Below are 20238 nucleotides of genomic sequence, written 5' to 3' on the forward strand. Positions count from 1 at the left end.
CGTCTAGCATAACACCTACTCCTTCAGGGTGCTCAGCACACCTGCACTGCTTTCTGCTATGGGTCATTCAGAAGCCTGTGAGAAGATTCTGCCTGTCTCTCGATTCGATCAAGTGGTTTACTAATGGGGATCAATAAGCCCAAGTTATCAAGCTTTAAGGAGTTAAGAGCATCTAGGCCTACGTTGTGAAATGACCGATGTGCCCTACACACAAACCACAGACTTGACCATCGCCAATTCAAGTAATTCCCAAGGGAGCTGGAACCTGAAAAGGCACCCTGTGTGACCACCACAGAGGCCGACCTTGTGAGCACCTATCGGCAGCTCCTTTTCTAGTCCATTTCCAGGAAAAGCTCTATATGGGAAAGCATTTGGTTCCAAAATGCAACTTAAGTTAGAACATCTCCCTCAACACACCCCTGTTTTTAGGGTGCAGAGGTTAGGAAGGGCGCCTCAGTGAGGCTACTGTGAAGCAGGGGCTGGGGGGAGAGGGCTGGACCCATCCTCTACCACAGGCGATAGCTCATTTTGGAAATTATGTCATTCTACTTTGGGGTGAAGCTTTGGAATGCGCTCTGTTTATAGAAAGAAGTTAACGAAAGACGTACCCAGGGAAAGTGTCTGTGGGTACACAAAGGATTGGAGCTTGGTCCGATCAGGGAAGTTTTAGAATCAAGCCAGTTTATGGTTCCTCAATGCAAAAATCTACAGGCTAGTCACCTAAATTCATCAAAATGCAGCCCATTACTAAGGGGCCCTGAGTGTCCTCAGAAAGGATGATGCGAACGTGTGGCCGTGGAAGATGTGGTGCCAGGTAGTGGAGGGCTTTTTCTTTCTCTGTAAACAACAGAGAAAGGCACAGGACTGGGTTATAGAAGAAAAGTAGTAGGTCAGATTGCTGAGGGGGAAGGAAGCAGGAAACTAGGAAGACAAGAGACAGAAGACATTGCCTTGTCAAATCAAAAGGACTTGGGAGATACATAGGATGTGCAACCCGAGAGAGAAGTACTGAGGAGGGCTCTAAAGCTGGGAACCCAGATGACTCAGGTAGCCCACGATACATCAGTCAAGTGTCAGGGAATCATGACTGAAAGGTATGCCCGCAGGGAGGAAAATGGTTTGGTTTTGTCTAACGTGAGGGCAGTCAGGAACCCTAACAACTCAGAAGGAAGTCAAGTAACGTGATTCAGGGGACAGGTTAGGTTAGAAGGACAACGCGTTAAGTTTTTTTTTTAGTGTTTATTTTTGAGAGAGAGAGACAGAGCGCAAGCAGGGCAGGAGCAGAGACGGAGGGAGACACAATCTGAAGCAGGCTCCAGGCTCGGAACTGTCAGCCCAGAGCTCTAAGTAGGGCTTGAACCCACGAACTGTGAGCCCATGACCTGAGATGAAGTCAGACGCTTAACCAACTGAGCCACCCGGGCGCCCCTGTGCGTGCTTATCGACTCAAACTGACAGTTCAAACTAAGGGAACAGAAACAATAATCTTGCGGCAGATTACGCAGTCAACAGACTACATGCGGGATCTAAGGGAATGCTTCCGTCTACAGAACCTTGACCAGCAAGAGCAGTCAGAGACGTGGATAACTGAGAGAGATGATCAAGGTCGGGGAGGAGAGGATGGTCAATCAAAGAGATTCAACCATTCAACACGGACTTTTTAAGTTTCTTTATTTTGAGAGAGACAAAATTCCAAGCAGGCTCTGTACCGTTAGCACGGAGCCTGACATGGGGCTCAAACTCAGGAACCACGACATCACGACCTAAGCTGAGACCAAGAGTTGGATGCTTAACCAACCGAGACACCCAGGGGCCCCTCAACTCGTACTTCTTGTGTACCCCAGCACACCAAGCACCATGCTGGCCGGACTGGGGTTACAACAGAAAGAAAAAAGCCATATCCCCGGTTCTCCTGAGGTTACAGGCTGTGGAGAGTGGGCGGCAGGTAGGCAGAGGGGCAGGTTCGTTAATGATATATTCACATAAAGAAGTATTAAAATGTTAGATGGTCAATGCTATGAACAGTGGAAGTGCATGGTACCGTGACAATCTGACAGAGTGAGGAAATGGTGTAAAGAAGACGGTGTGAGGAGGTGTGTGACAAACATGAAGGCCAGAGTGAGACCGAATGCTTATTATCTACTCGGAAACTATTAATTAAGTGCCTAGTATGAATCAGGTGCTATCAGGTGCTGGGGAATCAGAGGTGAATAAAGTAGACCAAGTCCCTATCCTCCAGGCCCACATCTAGAATGGAAAGCAGACATCATATATAAGGAGATAAATCAGTAACCTCAGATTCCCATCAGATGCCGACACACACACACACACACACACACACACACACACACGAGCTGCACAGGTCTGGGGCAGCGTACGAGCACAGACATGAAGGAAGGACACAGGCCCTGCACACATTGAGGGGGGGACGTGCCAGGAAGAGGAACAAGACACAGTCCCTGAAGCAGAACCAAGTGGGAATGCTCGCATGTACTCAGTGGAGAGGGGCAGGCTGGAGACGGGAGGGCAGCGTTAAAAAGGGCCTGGCAGGCTGTGAAGAGGAGTGTGGGTGTTATTCTGGGCAGAAGGGGAAGTCACAGGAGACTCAGGGGCAGGAGTGACAGGATTCAGTTAATGTTTTCAAGTGCCGTTCTGGCTGCTGGGTGAGGAGCGGATTGTAGGGGGCACAATAGAAAAAGGGAAACCAGACAGGAGTTCTGTGCAGTGATCTAAGGGACAAGCCAGTGGCTAGGGTTTGGGAGACAGTGAGACAGCTGGGAACAGATCTGCAATGCAAAAGATCACTCTGGCCAGGTGGAGGTAGAGAAGGGTGTGCTGGATGGGACACTGGGACTCCGGAGATGACACAGGGAGGGGCAGGGACGACATCTTCCTTGTGACCCTATAAGTAGGTAACTGAACTCAAAGGGAGAAGCTAGAGGGGACATGGTCCAAGCCACGAGACGAGGTTACTGGGGGTTGACCTTGTGAACACCAGAGTCACCTGGGATGATGGCAGGTTCCGAGTGGAGGAAGACCCTAAGCCAAGGGTCCAGTCTTTAATAAACTGGGAAAATCCTCCAACAAGGTGGAAGGGGGGGAGGGTACAATCCAATGGCACAAGCCTGAAAGGGTTAGAGTTTTCCCAAAAAGGTAAAGGAGTTCGGTTCTAGAACACACTGCAAGGGGGTGCGGGGTGATGACAGCCTTTATTACCCCACCACTGGCCCTGAGGATTTTGGGATATGAAACAAATGAAGGGGCATCCCCTCAGAGAGGCTCCCCTTGGGAGAGAGCTGGGTGTCAATCAGGCAAGGAGGGAAAGGCAGCAATACTTGGAGAGAAAGGCTGAGATTCTGAGGGATGACGAAGGAGGAAAAGGCTAAATGATTTAGCAATTAAAGAGGTCATGAAGACTAAATCTTAAAAGAAGGCAGGGGAAGGTTATTCCAAGTTTAGATGGTGTTATACATTCTTAATGATAATTTACTTGAAAAGCCATCCCTTCTCTCCTCTCTAGTATCACTAAATGGTTTTTAAAGAGCTTTGAGAATTAAAATAGTTAAGAAACTAGGCACACAACTTCTTTTGAGGTTTTTGATAGGACATTCTTCAACTCAACCGCGACCACTCTGTGAGCACCTACTATGTTCCTGGAGATCCTTTAATAAGAATTTCAAGAACCTACTTGTGTTAAGGATATAATGTGGTCCTCTGTATGCTGTTAGCACACGTAAGATACTCAAGACTGGAAACGATAAAACTCTAGTACACACTTATCAGATTTCAGCACTCTTTGATGTGTAGCTAGCAAAGTGTACTGAAATGTGTACTGAAAGCCAATCTTTCTAAAACTCAGAGAAACCCAGGCTTGAAGCACTATTCTTTCTCTGTCTCATTAATTTCATCAGTAAGGACCTTTTAGCCACATGCTTGGATACAGACATCATGCTAAGAATACAAAATCAGGGAAGGCACTGGTCTTGCCCACTAGGGGCTTCTAATCTAGGAAGTATGATGAGAAAAGCATAGAAGTGACCACAATACCAGGCGGAAGATAAGAAATACAAGGTTTTGTGGTGGTTCAAAAAGAAAAGACAAAGCTGACATTTCAACAGTGACACGGTAGTTAGTAGAGATGGGTTTTGTGGAATGGAGGATCTCACCAAAGAGGGAGGAAGACAGAAAAACAATTCCAGGGGGTAGAAATAGCAGAGAGCAAGGGCTCTAAAAGGATAAGGTACAAATGATGGAAATTCCTGGACTGGTTTTAATCCAAGGATTCATTTATTTAATAATGATTACACAGAGGAGTGGTTGAGGGAGCTGGCCCGAGTACAGTCTGATCAAATGTGTACATACATGTATATATATTGATATGTATCTATATGTATAGAAACTCAATGTATCGACACCTAACGCTATAAAGGGGAGGGCCTAGAATGCCAGCCTGACAACTCGACAAACAGAATTCACTAAATTCTTTTTTTTTTTTTTTTTGAAGTTCATTTTTTATTTTGAGAGAGAGGGAAAGAGAAAATCCCAAGCAGGCTCCATGCTCTGCACTGGGCCCAACACAGGGCTTGCTCTCAACCACCGTGAGATCATGACCTGAGCCAAAATCAAGAGTTGGACACTTACCCGATGGAGTCACCCAGGCGCCCCTCACCACAGGGTTTTTGGAGCGAGAGGACATCCCTGGGGCAACTGACAGAATAAATTTGATAGCAAGGAACACATGGGTCGGAGAAGTAAGAGACAATTATTCCAATAATCTAGATGCAAGGCAGTGGGGGACCTGAACTAGGTTAGGCTAAGGAAGCCACACTAGAAGTAACAGCGGATATAAAATTCTGTAGGACATAATGAATGAGATGTGAGGAAGGAGCCAATAACTGAGTTTCTGAGCTTAGGAAACAAGAACCAGAATGCCAGTAGTCCTGATGGGCAATTCGGGAGGAAGACCCAGTGTGGGGAAGCATCGTGATAGGATGAACTTGAAGTGCGAGTAACACACTCAAGATGTCCGAGATGTCCGGCCATTAAGTAGCAACGTGGGGCCGGAGGGAGAGGGTACAGGGCACCAGAGAATACGGTGACCCGCACTCTTCCAAAACACACACACACGCATACGCACATGTGTGCGCAGCAGGCAAAAGCACTAAGAACTAAGAATGGCTAAGGAAGACTGTAAGGAGAACAGAAGCAGCTTGGACTTTCTGACAGAACTATATACTTCGAATAATCAAGGCATCTGCAAATGGCTCTTTTTAAAACTTGTGCGCTGAAGATGCTACTTAATCCGAATCACTACCTTTCTAGGAAAAAGCAGCATATTTAAAGAAGGTCCCTGGCCTTCCCACCCCCACCTCCCTGACCCTCTCTAAAAGGCCCAGTTCTGTAACGGTGCACTTATCTTTCTCATACTTTGCAACACTTCAAGTTTCCAAGGTCTCACAAGACAGGACTAGGCCTTGAATTCACAACAAAAGGTCTGGCCACTGAACTTTATGAAGTATGACAGAAAATCAGGTTGTAAGTAGCATATGAACCCACTAGTACGTTAGCTGACCGACAAATACTTGTTGGTGGCTTACTGTGTGTCAAGCATTGTTCCTATCTTGAAAAAGCCTGCTTTTATAAAAACAAACAAGTACAACAACAGGGAAAGATTTCTGAGTTGTGAGCAGCCTAAAACCCATAAACCTGAGGTCTTCTGTCATGGCTACATTCACATGCCATACCTCATGATATAATTAGTACTATGGTTCTGACTGAATAGTTGTATATATTTACAGATGTCTCCTTCAAGTAGCAGGTGAGGGAAAAAGTCCGTTTTGGGCTTATGTTGAAATTAAACTATGTTGCCGTTCTAATTACATATTGAGTGGAACTCCTGCGAATTCACCAGAATAGACCAGAGGACCCAATGTGAATTATTCGAGAAAAGCTACTTCATTCATTAGTTTGGAACATGCATTTAATTATAACTTTTGATAACATCTAGCAACTCATTCTGTAAAAATAATTAGGATAGAGATACACGACTGTTTTAAGTCTGTCTGGAGAAAGGCCATTTACTTTGTGTGCGTGGTAGGGGAAAAGCCTTTAGGTGATTTATTATGTTTTGTGCTCTAGCACAAAAATATGAGCTGCTTCTGTTGAAAAATAAGCATAAAACAAAGTTTCACAATTCTGTACCTTAAGATCTGAAGAGCCACCTAATTGTTACAATCATTTCTTCGGTAAAAAATCTGTAATAAAAATATATTATCTCTATATGCATACATGAACGTGAATTTACGTGTCTTGACGCCCTCTTGTATAAAGAGGCACCAACTGACAGGGATGTGGAGTCTAATTTACTCAATCTAATCATCTCGGGCCACTTCTGCCCGCTACAATATGTTCTATTGCAGAAGCCGCTGAGAAACTGATAATACCCTGGGGCAAAGCTAACCAGGAAATGATGCTGCAATGGACTGAACAGCGGCCCTATACCAAACACGGTGCTAAACATACAACATCTTATCTTATTCCATCCTTACGCCCTGCCTGTCAGGGAGGTGCCACCCCTGGTTTACAGATGAGCTCACAAAGTTAACCAACTATCCCAAGGTTGCCCACTGGCAGAGTAAGAATTCAAATTTTCATCTGTCACACTCTACAACTCGCTCTGCTGACCACACCTTGCTCTCTCTGGGACTCCTAATGTCATTTGCCAATTGCATTAGATGTGGCTCTATCACCCCCAGGAACAAAACTTCACAACCATCCTCAAAACCATCAATCTGCCCCAAAGGATCCCAACAATTGTACAATGCTAAGAATCAAAATGAGGGGAAGGAAAGGAGCCCAGCTTAAGGCTCCGAAGTGCCTCCTCAATCAGATTAGCTCTAACTCGACAGTGGTTCCAACGGCCCAAACCTAAACCAAGACGGTCATCTTCTTTCTATATTCCTGACACACCTCTGTCTCCCCGCCATGGCCCCTGGGCAGCAGCTGAGCCAAGAAGAACCAGCTCTTCTGTTCCCATGGTGATACTCCAGCTCCGGTGCAACAGCTAGTTAACTAAGTGGTGACTGTGCGGTACTTGAACCTGGGATCACACCTTTTCCCTACAAAAACCTCTCCCATCTCCATGGGTTCATATGGAACTCATAGGTACTGGAGTTATTTGATTAATCCTATGACCTTGTTATTTAGTCACTGCTTGAAATACACCAAATTTTCACCTTCAAATACATCAGAGTTCTTAGTCAACAAGACTTGTAAGTCAGTCAACAACTATTTGCAGAACACAGGCAGGCACACAGAATTTTATGGTAATGGGTATTTATACCTTCGATTCTCAGGGAACTCAAAGTCTAATTTGCTTTGCCTCCCTTATTAATCAGTCAAATATTTACGGAGCAACTTGGCTATGGAGCCAGCATTGTGTCTGATGCAACAGGGAAGTTTAGCACAGATCTGGACAGAAGTAAATTACGCATGGGAAACAACAAGGTGAAAACTAAGTGCCTGAGTGTACAGGAGTGAATAAAGAAGCAATGGGAGATCAGAGAAGAAAGAGACCGGCTGGCCCACTTGTGCTCTCTCTCCCCCGCACCCCCATTCATTCACTCATTTAAAAACTATATACTGTGAGCACCAACTAGGAACCAGGTACCATTTCAGGCACTGGAGCTACTTCCGTAACTGAAGAGTAAAGCGTTCTGCTCTGCTCTCACGGAACTTCCATTCAAGCAGGGAGAGGCAGATGATGCCTACAGACAAGCATAAAAAAGGCAAGCAATTGAAAAGAACAGTGATGGGGAGAGTAAGGGAGCGATGGATGCTATTTTAGATAGGGCTGTCAGGGCAGAACGCTCTAATAAGTGACATTTCAGCAGACACTTGAAGTTGAGACCATAAGCCACAGAGAAGCACTGCAGGCCTTCCAGTAAGAGCAAATGCCCCGAGGCAGGCAAGCCACGAGGAAAGCCTCTGGGAGAAGGGACTTAGCTGCTACGGAGGGTCACGTGTGGACAGGAGAGGGCTGTGAGAGAGCAGCAGCCTGGGGAAGCAGCGTGTGCGCGGCGTGGAGCGTCAGAGAGGCGGCTGGTGGAAAGAGCCGTGAGAGTAAATACACACACGTGACTGATAAGGCGGGGAGGGTCCGCGGGGATGCTTCCCAAAGAGAGGACCGAGGAAGCAGGCTGTGATTTTAAGGAAGGAGCCAGTGTTATTTCACAGTAAAGTCTCTGTACCGGGAAGACGAAGCCAGAGAGCAGAGAACCGTGCACAGGTAGTAAGAAAAAGCTACGCTGGACTGAAATGAAGGACGTGGAATGAGATAAGGTGAGAGAGTGGAACATACAAGAGGCCGGAAAAACCGATGTGTGCGTTTTGCCTTTGTAACTCAAGGGGCCTGTGAATACGGATGCTACAAATACCTCGCTCACGGGACAAGAAGCCAAATGAGCGAGCCACCTTTTCCACAAACACAACTGAGCATAAGACCACACTTCTTTCTTTTCACAGCCTTTGAAGTTTGGCACATCTTTTCCCAACACGCTCAAATTGTGAGCATCCAGGTTTGCACATAAGACGCTTTTTTTCAAGGCAACAAAAGAATTCAGTAACAGACGTGGAGAAGACCTGACTGCTGGAGATGCTTCGGTAATTTGCATTTCCATATTAGAAGCTCCAGATTTTAAATTGAAAATACAAAACCCCACCTCATTACTGCTTTCCTTGGGTGAAGAGAAAATGGAAAATTCTTCGCAAAAGCGTGAGCCTCAAGAACTCCCCCACACTGCCTGGCAGTGCTCAGTCTGAAGGGCAGGCAGGGGCCCGGGGTCCAGTGGGCACGAGGCACAGGGGTACTCACGGTTTTCCTCCCGGAATGCCGGTCAGGTTTGGAGGTATTGCTGGCACGCGCATGTGATGGTGTGGGTCAAACCCAACCTACAATTTTCCCAGGCAAGACAACAAAAACAAGCACAGTTACATTAACTCATCTCAGCCTACCCGCTACCTCCCTAAATCCTGGGAGAACACAGCCTTTAAAATAGGATTTTAAAAATATATATGCAGCAACATCTACTGGGGAGAAGGGAGGATGTTTATGATTTTAGTGGTAATGTATCGGGGGGGGCGGGGGGGTGAACCATACATGAAAAAAAATTATTTGTGTAAGCTTTGAAGCTTATGATGGAAACAAAGGGTTCACTGCATTCATTATTATTTGCTCTGCTCTTGGGGGTTTAAAATTAAAAGAAAACATAAAATAACAAAGACAGTTCCTCACCTTAGGAAAGAAAATGGATCTCACGACAGAACTGCATGTAGTTTAATTTACAAGTATGACAGGTCCCCTTACAAATACCTCCACTTATATAGACCACGTTCACAAATCTGTCTGGCAATCCTACGGGCTGAGGAAGAGCCTGATTCTGTAAGGGCCACACGCGTACCACTGGGGATCTCCCGTAGGCGGCGGCGGCGGCGGCAGCAGCGGCCGCCGCGCTCATCTGCGGAGAAATGTTGTGCAGCCCAGCGTAGGCGGCGCCTGGGCTGGTCAGCTCCCCATTCATCCCGGCGTGGGGCACGATCCCAAACGGGGTTGGGTATGGACAAGGGACTGCCATCGGGGTCCTTAGGCTTGAGGCTACAGACCGAAACGGAAGGAGGGAAGAGAAAAACCAAGAACACAGATAACAGTAAGTTAGTAAAATGTTAATACACACGTTAAAGGAGCCAGGATTCAAATGAGCTTATTGTAATATTCTCAAAAGCCAAAAGGCATCAAGGTTCAGATTAAATAATTCTAACAACCTTACAATGCTGGTCATTACTGCTCTGAAGGTACTGCACTCTTTAAATTGCTTTAACTTCTTTAAAAACAAGAAGCATAAATATACAGAAAACCTTTCTTCTTACTAACCCAGGGGGTCGACTCCTGGTGGTTTTCCAGGCACAGGCCTCAATCCGGGAGTGGAGTTACTGCCTGGTGTGGGTGCATCGGTTCGTGGAGTAGGGGTATTGGATTTTGAAACAGGAGTGGTAGATTTTTCATTCTAACAAGAGATGGAATAGAATATAGTGGCAATTAGAGCACAATTTTAACCATGACGTTCAACATTTAAAAAGGCAAATCAGAAGGAAGAAAAAAATGGAAAAGGTTCTTCAGCTTGAGCCTTCACTTTCATAATTAAAAGGAGCAAGCCAACAAACAAAAAGAGTTCACCGAGTTCACAAAACCAATGTTCAGGAGGACGTAAACTGAAGCCGAATTTAGGGCAGAGTAGATGATTTCTAGGAAACTGGTCTGAGCCAGACAGACGCTGACAAATCGTGATGTCCTGACTGTGACCGACCACTTGCTGGTTGCTCTGACTTAAAGCTGGTTGAGCTGGGTTCCTGGTGGACTGCTCACGTCACAAGGTTTCCTGGCTAACGGGTCCCGTTAAAACAGACCCAAGCCTGAACTGTCACAGAGATCAGCACAGAGGAGTTGCCAATACAAGAAGACCAGAAGGCCAAGAGGAAACAACAGAAAAAACGAACTTAATATAGCCCTGTGCCAGACACATCCCCTAGGTTGCGGACACACTGAGGAATTTTCTTTCCTTCAGCTGTACACTCAGAGGTTAGATGAAAACTGAATTTGTCTTTTTTTTTTAATGTTATGTTACAAGGAAATAACTGGTGAGGAAAAAGGAAGACATACTACACAAAAAATGCAATTAACTACACAGCCACAGAAGAAGGGGGTACGGAGAGATTATCCTGACTTGCAAGCAGTTTCATTTTTGCATCCATGATTTGTGGTGTGAGTCAAGGTAGACTTTTGTAAATGACAGATTACTTCTTAGATAGGAAGGGAAAATTATTGCAGTCGTATATAGCTTGGTAATTCAAACAAAGCTAGCAACAAAATCACATCTAAGCCAAAAACGAAATTTACCGTAAACCATAGGTGACAAAACCATCCCTGTAACCCCAGAGTGTATTTCTTCATCTTCCCTAAGACACGTTTCACTCAATTTCCCCATATCCCTCCCCTATCCTTGCAAAAAGAGTCATAAAACACACATCTATCACTGGTAAGTCAGTAAACCCATTCTGCTCCAAAAGTACTTTTGTCGATTAAATTTGAATACCCGGTAGAAAAAAAAAAAATCTATGTATGTTTATATATATATGTGTGTGTGTATATATATATATATATATATATATATATATATATATATATAAGAGTCCTATAGAAAAATATGAAAAATAGAAAATTTTCAAAATAATCAAAGCCAACCATCTCGAAAGAGGCAACGCCGAAGAAGATGACGAAGACCAGCTTACAAGGCTAAGCTCTTTGGATTTGGAGGAAGGAGTGCTGCTGGAGGATGCGATAGACGCTGGACTGATGGGGGCATCTTTCTTGAGCAGGCGCGTCTTGTCCAGACCATTCTCCCTCGGGGAATGTGCTGGGCTCCCTCGAGGGGAAGATGGATCCTACAAAGGAACATCAAGGGCATTAATGCAGGACGGCACATTTACAAGGCTGGAGTACTTGGGTGTGGACGTCTCTAGCGGAGAGCATGGGGAAGTGCACAATGTTCTGTAATAGATAATAAAAGACTCACCAAGTTGCTCAAGAAAATACCTGGAACTGAGCTCAAAGAAAATACAAGATTTATAGTACAGTCACCCCTTGAACAACATGGGGGCAGATCTGTGCGGGTCCACTTATATGCAGATTTTTTTTTTGATAAATAACAGTATAGTACTATAAACGCATTTTCTCTTCCTTATGATTTTCTTAGCATTTTTTTCCTCCGGCTTCTTTATGGTAGGAATACAGTATGTAACACATATAACACACAAAATATGTGTTAATCGACTGTTTATGTTATCAGTAAGGCTGCAGGTCAAAAGCAGGCTAAGTTTTGGGGGAACCAAAGTTCTACACGGCAGCATCATGTGTAGACTAGCTGAATCACTACGTGGTACACCTGAAACTAATAGAACACTGTGGGCTAGCTATATACTTAAATTAAAAAAAAAAAAAAAAGGCAAGTTATATGTGGACTTTTAATATGAGGGAGGCTGGCGCCCCTGAACACCCCCTCTACCACCTGCATTGTCCCCGGGTCAGCTGTACTTATTGAAAACAAGAATCAGGGGCGCCTGGGTGGCGCAGTCGGTTGAGCGTCCGACTTCAGCCAGGTCACGATCTCGCGGTCCGGGAGTTCGAGCCCCGCGTCGGGCTCTGGGCTGATGGCTCAGAGCCTGGAGCCTGTTTCCAATTCTGTGTCTCCCTCTCTCTCTGCCCCTCCCCCGTTCATGCTCTGTCTCTCTCTGTCCCAAAAATAAATAAACGTTGAAAAAAAAAAAAAAAAAAAAAGAAAACAAGAATCAGTACCCTACACATCTGCAAGCTGCCTGTCTGCGAGACCTGCAGGATGACCACAGAGGTCTGGTGTGCATTCATGGTGATAGCAAAAGGCACTGATACTTCATGGAAAAGAATAGCAATACAAAAAGGATTAAGACAGAAAACTAGTAATGCATAAATTTTTCACGTAAACAAAAAGCGGGTCCCTTTAGAAACTAGGCACAGACTCTGCACACGAGTCACTGGGACAGCAGGTGAGAGCAGGAGGTTGAACGTACCTCATTGGAAACGTCGACCACCAAGTTGTCGTCGCTCTTCTCAGCGTCGCTGTCCTGCATTGACAATGGACAAGCATTACTTCCTTCCCCAGTGCCCAGGAACAAAGGACAGATTTACCCTAGATGAGTCCAGACTAATTCCTCACATCTTACAAAAATGAACGGCGCCAAACGGGGCTAAACACTTAACGACGTACTATGTTCTTTAATCCTCATGGTGATGTTATAAGGGAGGTAATATGATGATTCCGCTTCACAGGTAAAAAAACAAAAAAACAAAATAACACACAACAAACTGAAGCTTATGGCTTGCTTGTTACTCCAGAGCAGAAGTTAGCACGGCCGGCTAAATCCAGCCTATAGTTGTGTGTGATTTGTTCTCTCAGTGTTTTTGTGGGTAAGTAGCTACTCTTTTAAAATTGGGATTTCATTCTTACTCATTGCCAAATAGTATTCCATTGTGTATATATATATATACATCTTCTTTATCCATTCATCAGTTGATGGACATTTGGGCTCTTTCCATAATTTGGCTATTGTTGAAAGTGCTACTATAAACATTGGGGTACATATGCCCCTATGAATCAGCACTCCCGTATCCTCTGGATAAATTCCTAGTAGTGCTATTGCTGGGTCACAGGGTAGTTTTACTTTTAAGTTTTTAAGGAACCTCCACACTGTGGATGGAACTGGAGTATTATGCTGAGTGAAATAAGTCCGTCAGAGAAAGATATCAAATGTTTTCACTCATGTGGAACTTGAGAAACTTATCAGAAGACCATGGGGGAAGGGAAGGGGAAAAAACAGTTACAAACAGAGAGGAAGGCAAACAACAGGAGACTCTTAAGTACAGAGAACAAACTGAGGGTTGATTGCGGGGGAGGGGGAAAATGGGAGATGGGAATGGAGGAGGGCACTTGTTGGGATGAGCACTGGGGGTTGTACCTAAGCGATGAAATCACGGGAATCTACCTCCAAAACCAAGAGCACACTGTATACGCTGTATGTTGGCCAACTTGACAATAAATTGTATTTAATAAATAAATAAATAAATAAATAAATAAATAAATAATAAAATTGGGAGATGTCACATGAGAATTCAAGCTTGCAGCCTTGTTTTGAGGCCTACAGTCTTGCAGGGCAGCTCCACAGTGGGCAGACAGGGGACTGCCTGCATCCGCCCCAGTGCCATCCAGCTTGTTCCCTTCACTATGTGCCCTGGAGGGCCAGTCACCGAAGAAAAATGAGCTTCACCCATGCTGGACACACATTTGGGAGCCTCTGCAAGTTATAGTCAACAAAACCTGCTTTATTCCTTAGCACAAGTTCATTTTAGGCATTTTACCAGGTTTTCTATGATTTTATATTTTTCCTTAACATTTCTAGTTGACCAGAGAAAATTCAGCCACCTTGAAATACACAGAGGGAAGTAAATACATCTACAGAAATGATATTATGGAACACCTAAGATGTCTTCTATTAGCTTCCAGATAAAGCACCGTGTTCACTCACGACACGTGTGCACGGACTTGCACGCACAGAGGACTTCAGCTAGCCCACTGAGACCCAGCTATAAATGCAATCACTAGCTTCTTCTCCTAGTAGATGTTTTTTTTCTCTTGTGTTCTAATTGTGGTTGATAACAGTCAAAGGGTAAAATAGCTGCTGATAAAAAGCGGAATAAACTGGCCTCCCCCAAAGCAAAGGTGAATGAACCTACATAACGAGCTGCAATTTCCTTTTCTTCAGTTTTCTGCTTTTTGCTATCAGAGGAGTAGTCAGTGGAGTTTCTGTGCTTCTCGGCACCTCGGAAACTGGCTGATGGGGATACTGAAGAACTCTGGAGTTAGAAAAGAAAGCAGCTTTGAGAAATGAGCATCCCTTTAACAGTGAGTTCTTCAGTCACTTAAGACTTAATGTTCCTCTTCTTCATTAGTATACATACACTTGCAAAACTGTTAGGAGGAGACAGGAGAGAAGGCAGGAGGTGAAAGGAAGAAGGCAACAGAGGTGTAAAGAGAAAACCAAGGAGAAATGGAAAAGGGAATGAGGGATAAAAGGAACGAACCGTGTAGAGGCGTGGCAGAGGGAGCCAAGGAATAAAAAAGGAGGCAGGGACAGCAAATCCAGAAGACAGAAGGGGTCTGGTCCAAAGGAGATGTTGATTACACTGGCAAAGCATCTTTAGAAAAGTGAGAAAGGAAGCGGATAGGGGAAAAAAAAAAAAAAGAAAAGAAAAGAAAAGAAAAAAGGAATGGGGCACCTGGGTGGCTCAGTTGGTTAAGCATCTGACTCTTGATTTCAGCTCAGGTCATGATCTCACAGTTCCTGACTTTGAGCCCCGCATTGGGCTCTGTGCTGACAGTTAGGAGCTTGCTTGAGATTCTCTGTCTCCCTCTCTGCCCCTCCCCTACTTGCACTCTCTTTCTCAAAATAAATAAACAAACACTAAAAAAAGAAGAAGAAGAAAAGGAAAGAAGAAAAAGGCAAACCACCGCCCCACCCCCACTAAGTTTGCTGGCTGATAGGAAGCCAATATCTTAAGCCATTACAGAAACACTAAATACATTAGAGTTCAACCTGGAGAAAAATTAGTAAATCTTCAAAGAAAAGGGAAGAGAGGTACTCTTTGGGAATTTGAGCACCCAAAAATGGTGATCATGTGACACTAAGGTCCTATTTACAGAATTTTGCTTCGTCCCTTGTCTTGTGGGCATGGAAGATTCAGAGTGGCAAGTAATAAGAACAGAAACAAAACATCTGCAAAAATGTTCACTTTGTTCCTTTCTGACTCCTACAGTTTTCATAAGCCTGCTCTTTTTTTTTTTTTTTTTAATCTCTGGAAACCCTGGAACCCCCATTAGGACCAGGTAACAGAGAAAGACAGTCCCTCCCTCTTGGGAACACGGTCGGGAGCAACCCGTATGGGTTCAGGTGATGTCCGTCATTTCTGCCCTTCCAAAGAGGTCCCAGGTGGAGGAGGAGGCCCACACGTCAAAAATAAGCACTGAAAGCACAGAGAATGGATGTGTCTGCCATTGAGGCCAGGTGGCTACTGGGAGGCATATTTAGAGAGTATGACAGCCTAAAACCAGATATGAAGAAATGAAGAAAGTGTCAATGGAACCGGGAAGCAACCTTACAAACTGGCTAGTGACTCAGCTCCAGACAGACCAAACAGGAGCTAGCTAGACGTGAAGGTGAGGTGTGAGAGAGGGAGCACGGCTGACCTGTGGAGGGTAGGTCGTAAAGGCCAGAGAAGCCAAGTCCTTCATCAGGGCACCAGCACAGGGCTCTGTGCGCTAGACTAACCCAGGCTGGACGGTGGAAAGAACATTTGGAGTTAAGAAAACAAGTTTTAGGAACAGCAAACAATCTCCACCAGAATATCTCCGCCTTGCCATCTGAATCAATTCAGGAAACTGTTCCCTAAAGCTCTTCCTCATTGATAACTTTTACTCTTCTCATATAAAACTAACCTTTGTACTTTTTTTTTCTCCTTTATCTTAGTCTGATGGTATTATAAAGATACACAACACTGGAGCGCCTGTCAGCATGGAGCCTGCTTGGGATTCTCTCTCTCTCCCTCTCTCTTTGCCAGTCCCCCAGCTCACGCACTCTCTCAAAATACATAAACTTAAAAAGAAAAAAAGATACACATTTATAAGGGCTTTTAAATTAACTATGGGGGAGGGAGTGTGATATCCAGAACTTGTGGCCCTGTATTCCATTTCACTTCCTCCGAACCTTAACAGCACATTTTCTTCTGTGGCTAAACTTGCAAAGTGTGTTGTTAGAGGAAAACCAATTAACTTCCTTCCCGCCCCCCCCCCCGCCCCTCCCCCGCCAGTATCTCTACCAAGACACCACCCCCTAGTGGTCAGCTGTGCTGATGGCAACTCCACCACCAGCTTCAAAGGCAGGAAGGAGAAGGGATAGGGGTTTGATGGCAAAGGAAGACGAGAAGGACAGTGAGTGGGTTCCCAACGACAGGGCTGGGTATCTCTAAATCCTTCCTTCCTTTGGCATTCTCTCTCAGCATTTTCAATGAATGCAGTAATGTGTAGGCATCAAACCCTATAACTATCCCTATTCATTCACCCTTAAGCTTAATGGCAGAAAAGATGGCACGCATTACTCAGTAAGGCGGAAGGCTGAAACAAAACATTAGAAGCCAAATAATTTTTAAAACTGGACTGCTTCATTTTCACGTATTTCCACTCAGTTCCAACCCTTGTTCCTAAGCTGTAAAGACTCGGTTCAATGCTTCTGCTTTATTTTCACACCATGACTAGGTTTTTATGACCATTACTCCACTAAAATCATGCCTGCAAACATCATCTGTGAGCCTCTACCTACCATATTTAATGTCAGAACCCCATATCTAGTTCCCCTGTCTCCAGTCTATCCTCCACATTTCTGGGGTTCGTATTTCCCCAAAGAGAGATTCAACCACTTCTCAGTCTTCCTTAAAAACAACAAATGGTTTCCCACTATCCTCAGGGGAAAACAAAAATCCCATATCTGAGCCTGGCTGTTTCCAAAGCCCTTCAGTCCATGCCCTAAACCAGAGCCCTGGCCTTAGAGCTCAGCACCACGAGCTTGGTGTTGCCCAGTGCTCTGTGCATTTTCATTGTATCTAGCCTTTTTTCCCGGTTTATGAGAATGCCCATTTTCCCTCGGTATCTTTCTGTTGAAATCCTCATTCTTAAGAACCAGCTCTAATGTCACCTTTTAAAGCTCGCTCAGACACTGGCAGGCAGAATTAATCACTCAATTCCTCTTTGTTCCCTTAACACTTTGTTCACCCAGTGAGTAGAGCCCTCGCAATCAATATGTGGCTATTTGTTTACAAGGTTACTTCCCACCACGGTCTGTGGGTTACTTGGGGGTGGGGGCCCCCGGCACAGTGAGCAGCAGAGAACTGCCCAGAAATGTTTTTGAACGTCAATGAGCAAATATCACTTTTGTGCTCCTCAATCTTAACCTAAAATTCAAGTGACACATTCCCTTTCAGAAGACCACTAGGCTGGACGGTTCCACAAGAAACCATTCACTGCAGTGAGAGCTGAGCAGTGACGCCCCTTGGAATTAGCAGCAGGGAAGTTCTGTGTCTCCTTCATCTCTACTCCTCTACCTACTCCCACATGCCTTCATCCGACTCGTGATATCTTACAAAAAAAAAGAAAGAAAAAAAATTCTACGTGTGCATGATTATCAACAATCTGAGTCTTTTGATTCTGAGACCCTCTACTGATAAAGTCATTTCCACTTTGTCCGAAAGGAAAAATTGATTTTTAAACAATTATGAAATGCTTTCTTAAAAATCAATACTTAAATGGTAATGTTTATTTATCTTTATGCTTTATACTTACTTATTGACATACATGTACAGACAGCTTTACTTAACTGGCTGGTTTCTGGCTCTGTGGGCAGTATTTTATTTGTGAATTTTACTGCAGAACAGAGTTATATGTTGGAGTCTCCTGGTAGAAGGATAAAGTAGTTAATTATCACTAGCATTTAAAGGTTAAGCTACACAATGGGCACCGGAGCAATCCACGATGTTCCAATAACATAATTGCTCTGGAATCAAATTGGACTTGGCACAGACTGCCATCACGAATCTTACACCACCGTTCTGCCACTGGAAGGCCTCTTGGATCTTTGCTGAGCATGTGAACAGGAGGAATTAAATAAATACTTGTAAAGACAAAGTCATGCTTTCACTACAAAGTACTTCTGTTTCTCTATCACTACTTTACAAGCTTACCTACATTAGATTTCCCCTAGCTTGCTACACAGGAAACTTACTGGAGCTGCATCATGACTCTGTATAAATCTACAAACTCAGAAACATTTTCTCATTACCGTTTGATCATGTGAATGTATCAGCAAATTCATTAAGGAGGGTCATAACAATCAGAAAAAGTAGCCTTTTTGCCTCTCAGGCAAAATACCTTAAATGTGAATGCTTACTAAAAAGCTCTGTATTTTTAATTTTTTAAAAAATCTTTATTTATTTTTGAGAGACAGAGCACAAGCGGGGGAGGAACACAGAGAGAGACACAGAATCTGAAGCAGGCTCCAGGCTCCAAGCTGTCAGCACAGAGCCTGACGTGGGGCTTGAACTCATCAACTGTGAGATCATGACCTGAGCTGAAGTCGGACGCTTAACCGAATGAGCCACCCAGGCGTCCCAAAAGCTCTGTATTTTTAAAAACAAAACACTTGTGTTGGGATATTAAAAAGAACAAAGTAGATGTTTAAGGAAAGAAAAGGAAGGGGGCAAACAAAAAACCAGGGGAAAAAATAATAAAAATCTGTAAGTCTTATGATATGGAGATCCCAATTGCTTTGGAAGCAAAAGGTAAGCTTTACAAGAGTTACTCCTAACATTATAAATCATATTTTATCTTCAAATGACAAAAATGATAGATCCTGGTTTGAAACCCAACCAAGACTTTACTAAGGTTATTACCGACCAAGTCAGATGGAAAACAGACACGCCCCTCAATTGAAATGGATGGCCCCGTCCCTTCACCTTTACTCCTCTGCCACTTCAAAGACGACCATGTATGACAAAGAGTTCTATAAAGCACACCACCGCCCCCCCCCCCCAAAAACCCCAAGAAATAGTGTTGTTACAATTAGCTAATTTTAATAACAGGTAGCACAGATTTTACTAGCAGGCAATAGCATCTGTCTGGAGTCAGACTGCCTGTCTGGATTTGAGTCTAGAGTTTTCCACTTAATAGCTGTGTAGCCCTGGGGATGCTGCCCAGTTTGTCTCTCTGTGGTCTGGGACAAGAACACCCCGCCCATTTCCTCACTGGGCTGCGCTGAGGACTAGGAGAAAGAACCTACGTAAAGAAGTACAAGGCAAGGTCCCAGACAGAGAACTGAGCCCCTCAGCAGCAGCAACTCGGCACTATGACGGAGAACTGCATGCTATTTACTACAGAGCTGGTGTGGACCTTCTATTTGGAGCCCCACATAAGGATTATTCTTGGCATCTGTGTAGCACTAGCCCTCAGCACAGATATACAGATGGTCTGTGTAATGACAGGGTTTCAATAGACTGCTATGAACCAAACACATCTCCTTTCAACAAAGTTAAGGTTTTGGTTCGATACTGCAGGCAGGACTAGAAATACCACCTCCACGTCGGACTTTCTAATTTGATTTCAAACACACATCAAGCTAAGGCTGCTTGCCATTCACGAAGTGCAGTGGGTGTATGTCCCTGCCCGCTTACAAGATTCCAACCAGAAGGAATGGTTGAAGAACCATGATCAAAAACTCTCAAACACATTTGATATGGTCTGTTCATTAGCTACAGCCTTCGAACACCCCATCTACTTGGTACCAAAGAGTAAAACCATCAGATAAAGGGGATAATGATGGGACAAGAGGGTACCATGAAAATCCGGCTGGGGTTTTGCCCCTACCTTACAACTGCTGTCCAGGCCTCCTCTACTCTCAAAACCAGCCCAGTTTAGACCATTAATTATACTGTTAGTCTGACTGTAGTTCATTCAGTATGGGAATTAGTTTAGATCAGGGACAATTCAGAGGAAG

At 44.4% G+C, this 20238-nt stretch overlaps 1 protein-coding gene across 8 annotated transcripts in view; it reads right to left on the reverse strand.

The window, feature by feature from the left end:
- Positions 1-20238, reverse strand: part of TLE4 (TLE family member 4, transcriptional corepressor) — a 158948-nt gene that overhangs the window by 25948 nt on the left and 112762 nt on the right. For all 8 annotated transcript variants that reach the window (XR_007146331.1, XM_047830188.1, XM_047830185.1 and 5 more), the window contains 6 exons: positions 14378-14497; positions 12658-12711; positions 11344-11496; positions 9929-10061; positions 9459-9652; positions 8873-8949 (listed from right to left, as the gene is read on the reverse strand). Coding sequence is in view for 7 of the 8 variants with exons in the window: in XM_047830188.1 (XP_047686144.1) it covers positions 8873-8949; positions 9459-9652; positions 9929-10061; positions 11344-11496; positions 12658-12711; positions 14378-14497 (731 nt within the window). In the remaining variant the exon portion in view is untranslated. The remainder of the gene's footprint in view (positions 1-8872; positions 8950-9458; positions 9653-9928; positions 10062-11343; positions 11497-12657; positions 12712-14377; positions 14498-20238) is intronic.

Source organism: Prionailurus viverrinus, chromosome D4 (genome assembly GCF_022837055.1).
Source record: "Prionailurus viverrinus isolate Anna chromosome D4, UM_Priviv_1.0, whole genome shotgun sequence".
NCBI classification, from domain to species: Eukaryota; Metazoa; Chordata; class Mammalia; order Carnivora; family Felidae; genus Prionailurus; species Prionailurus viverrinus.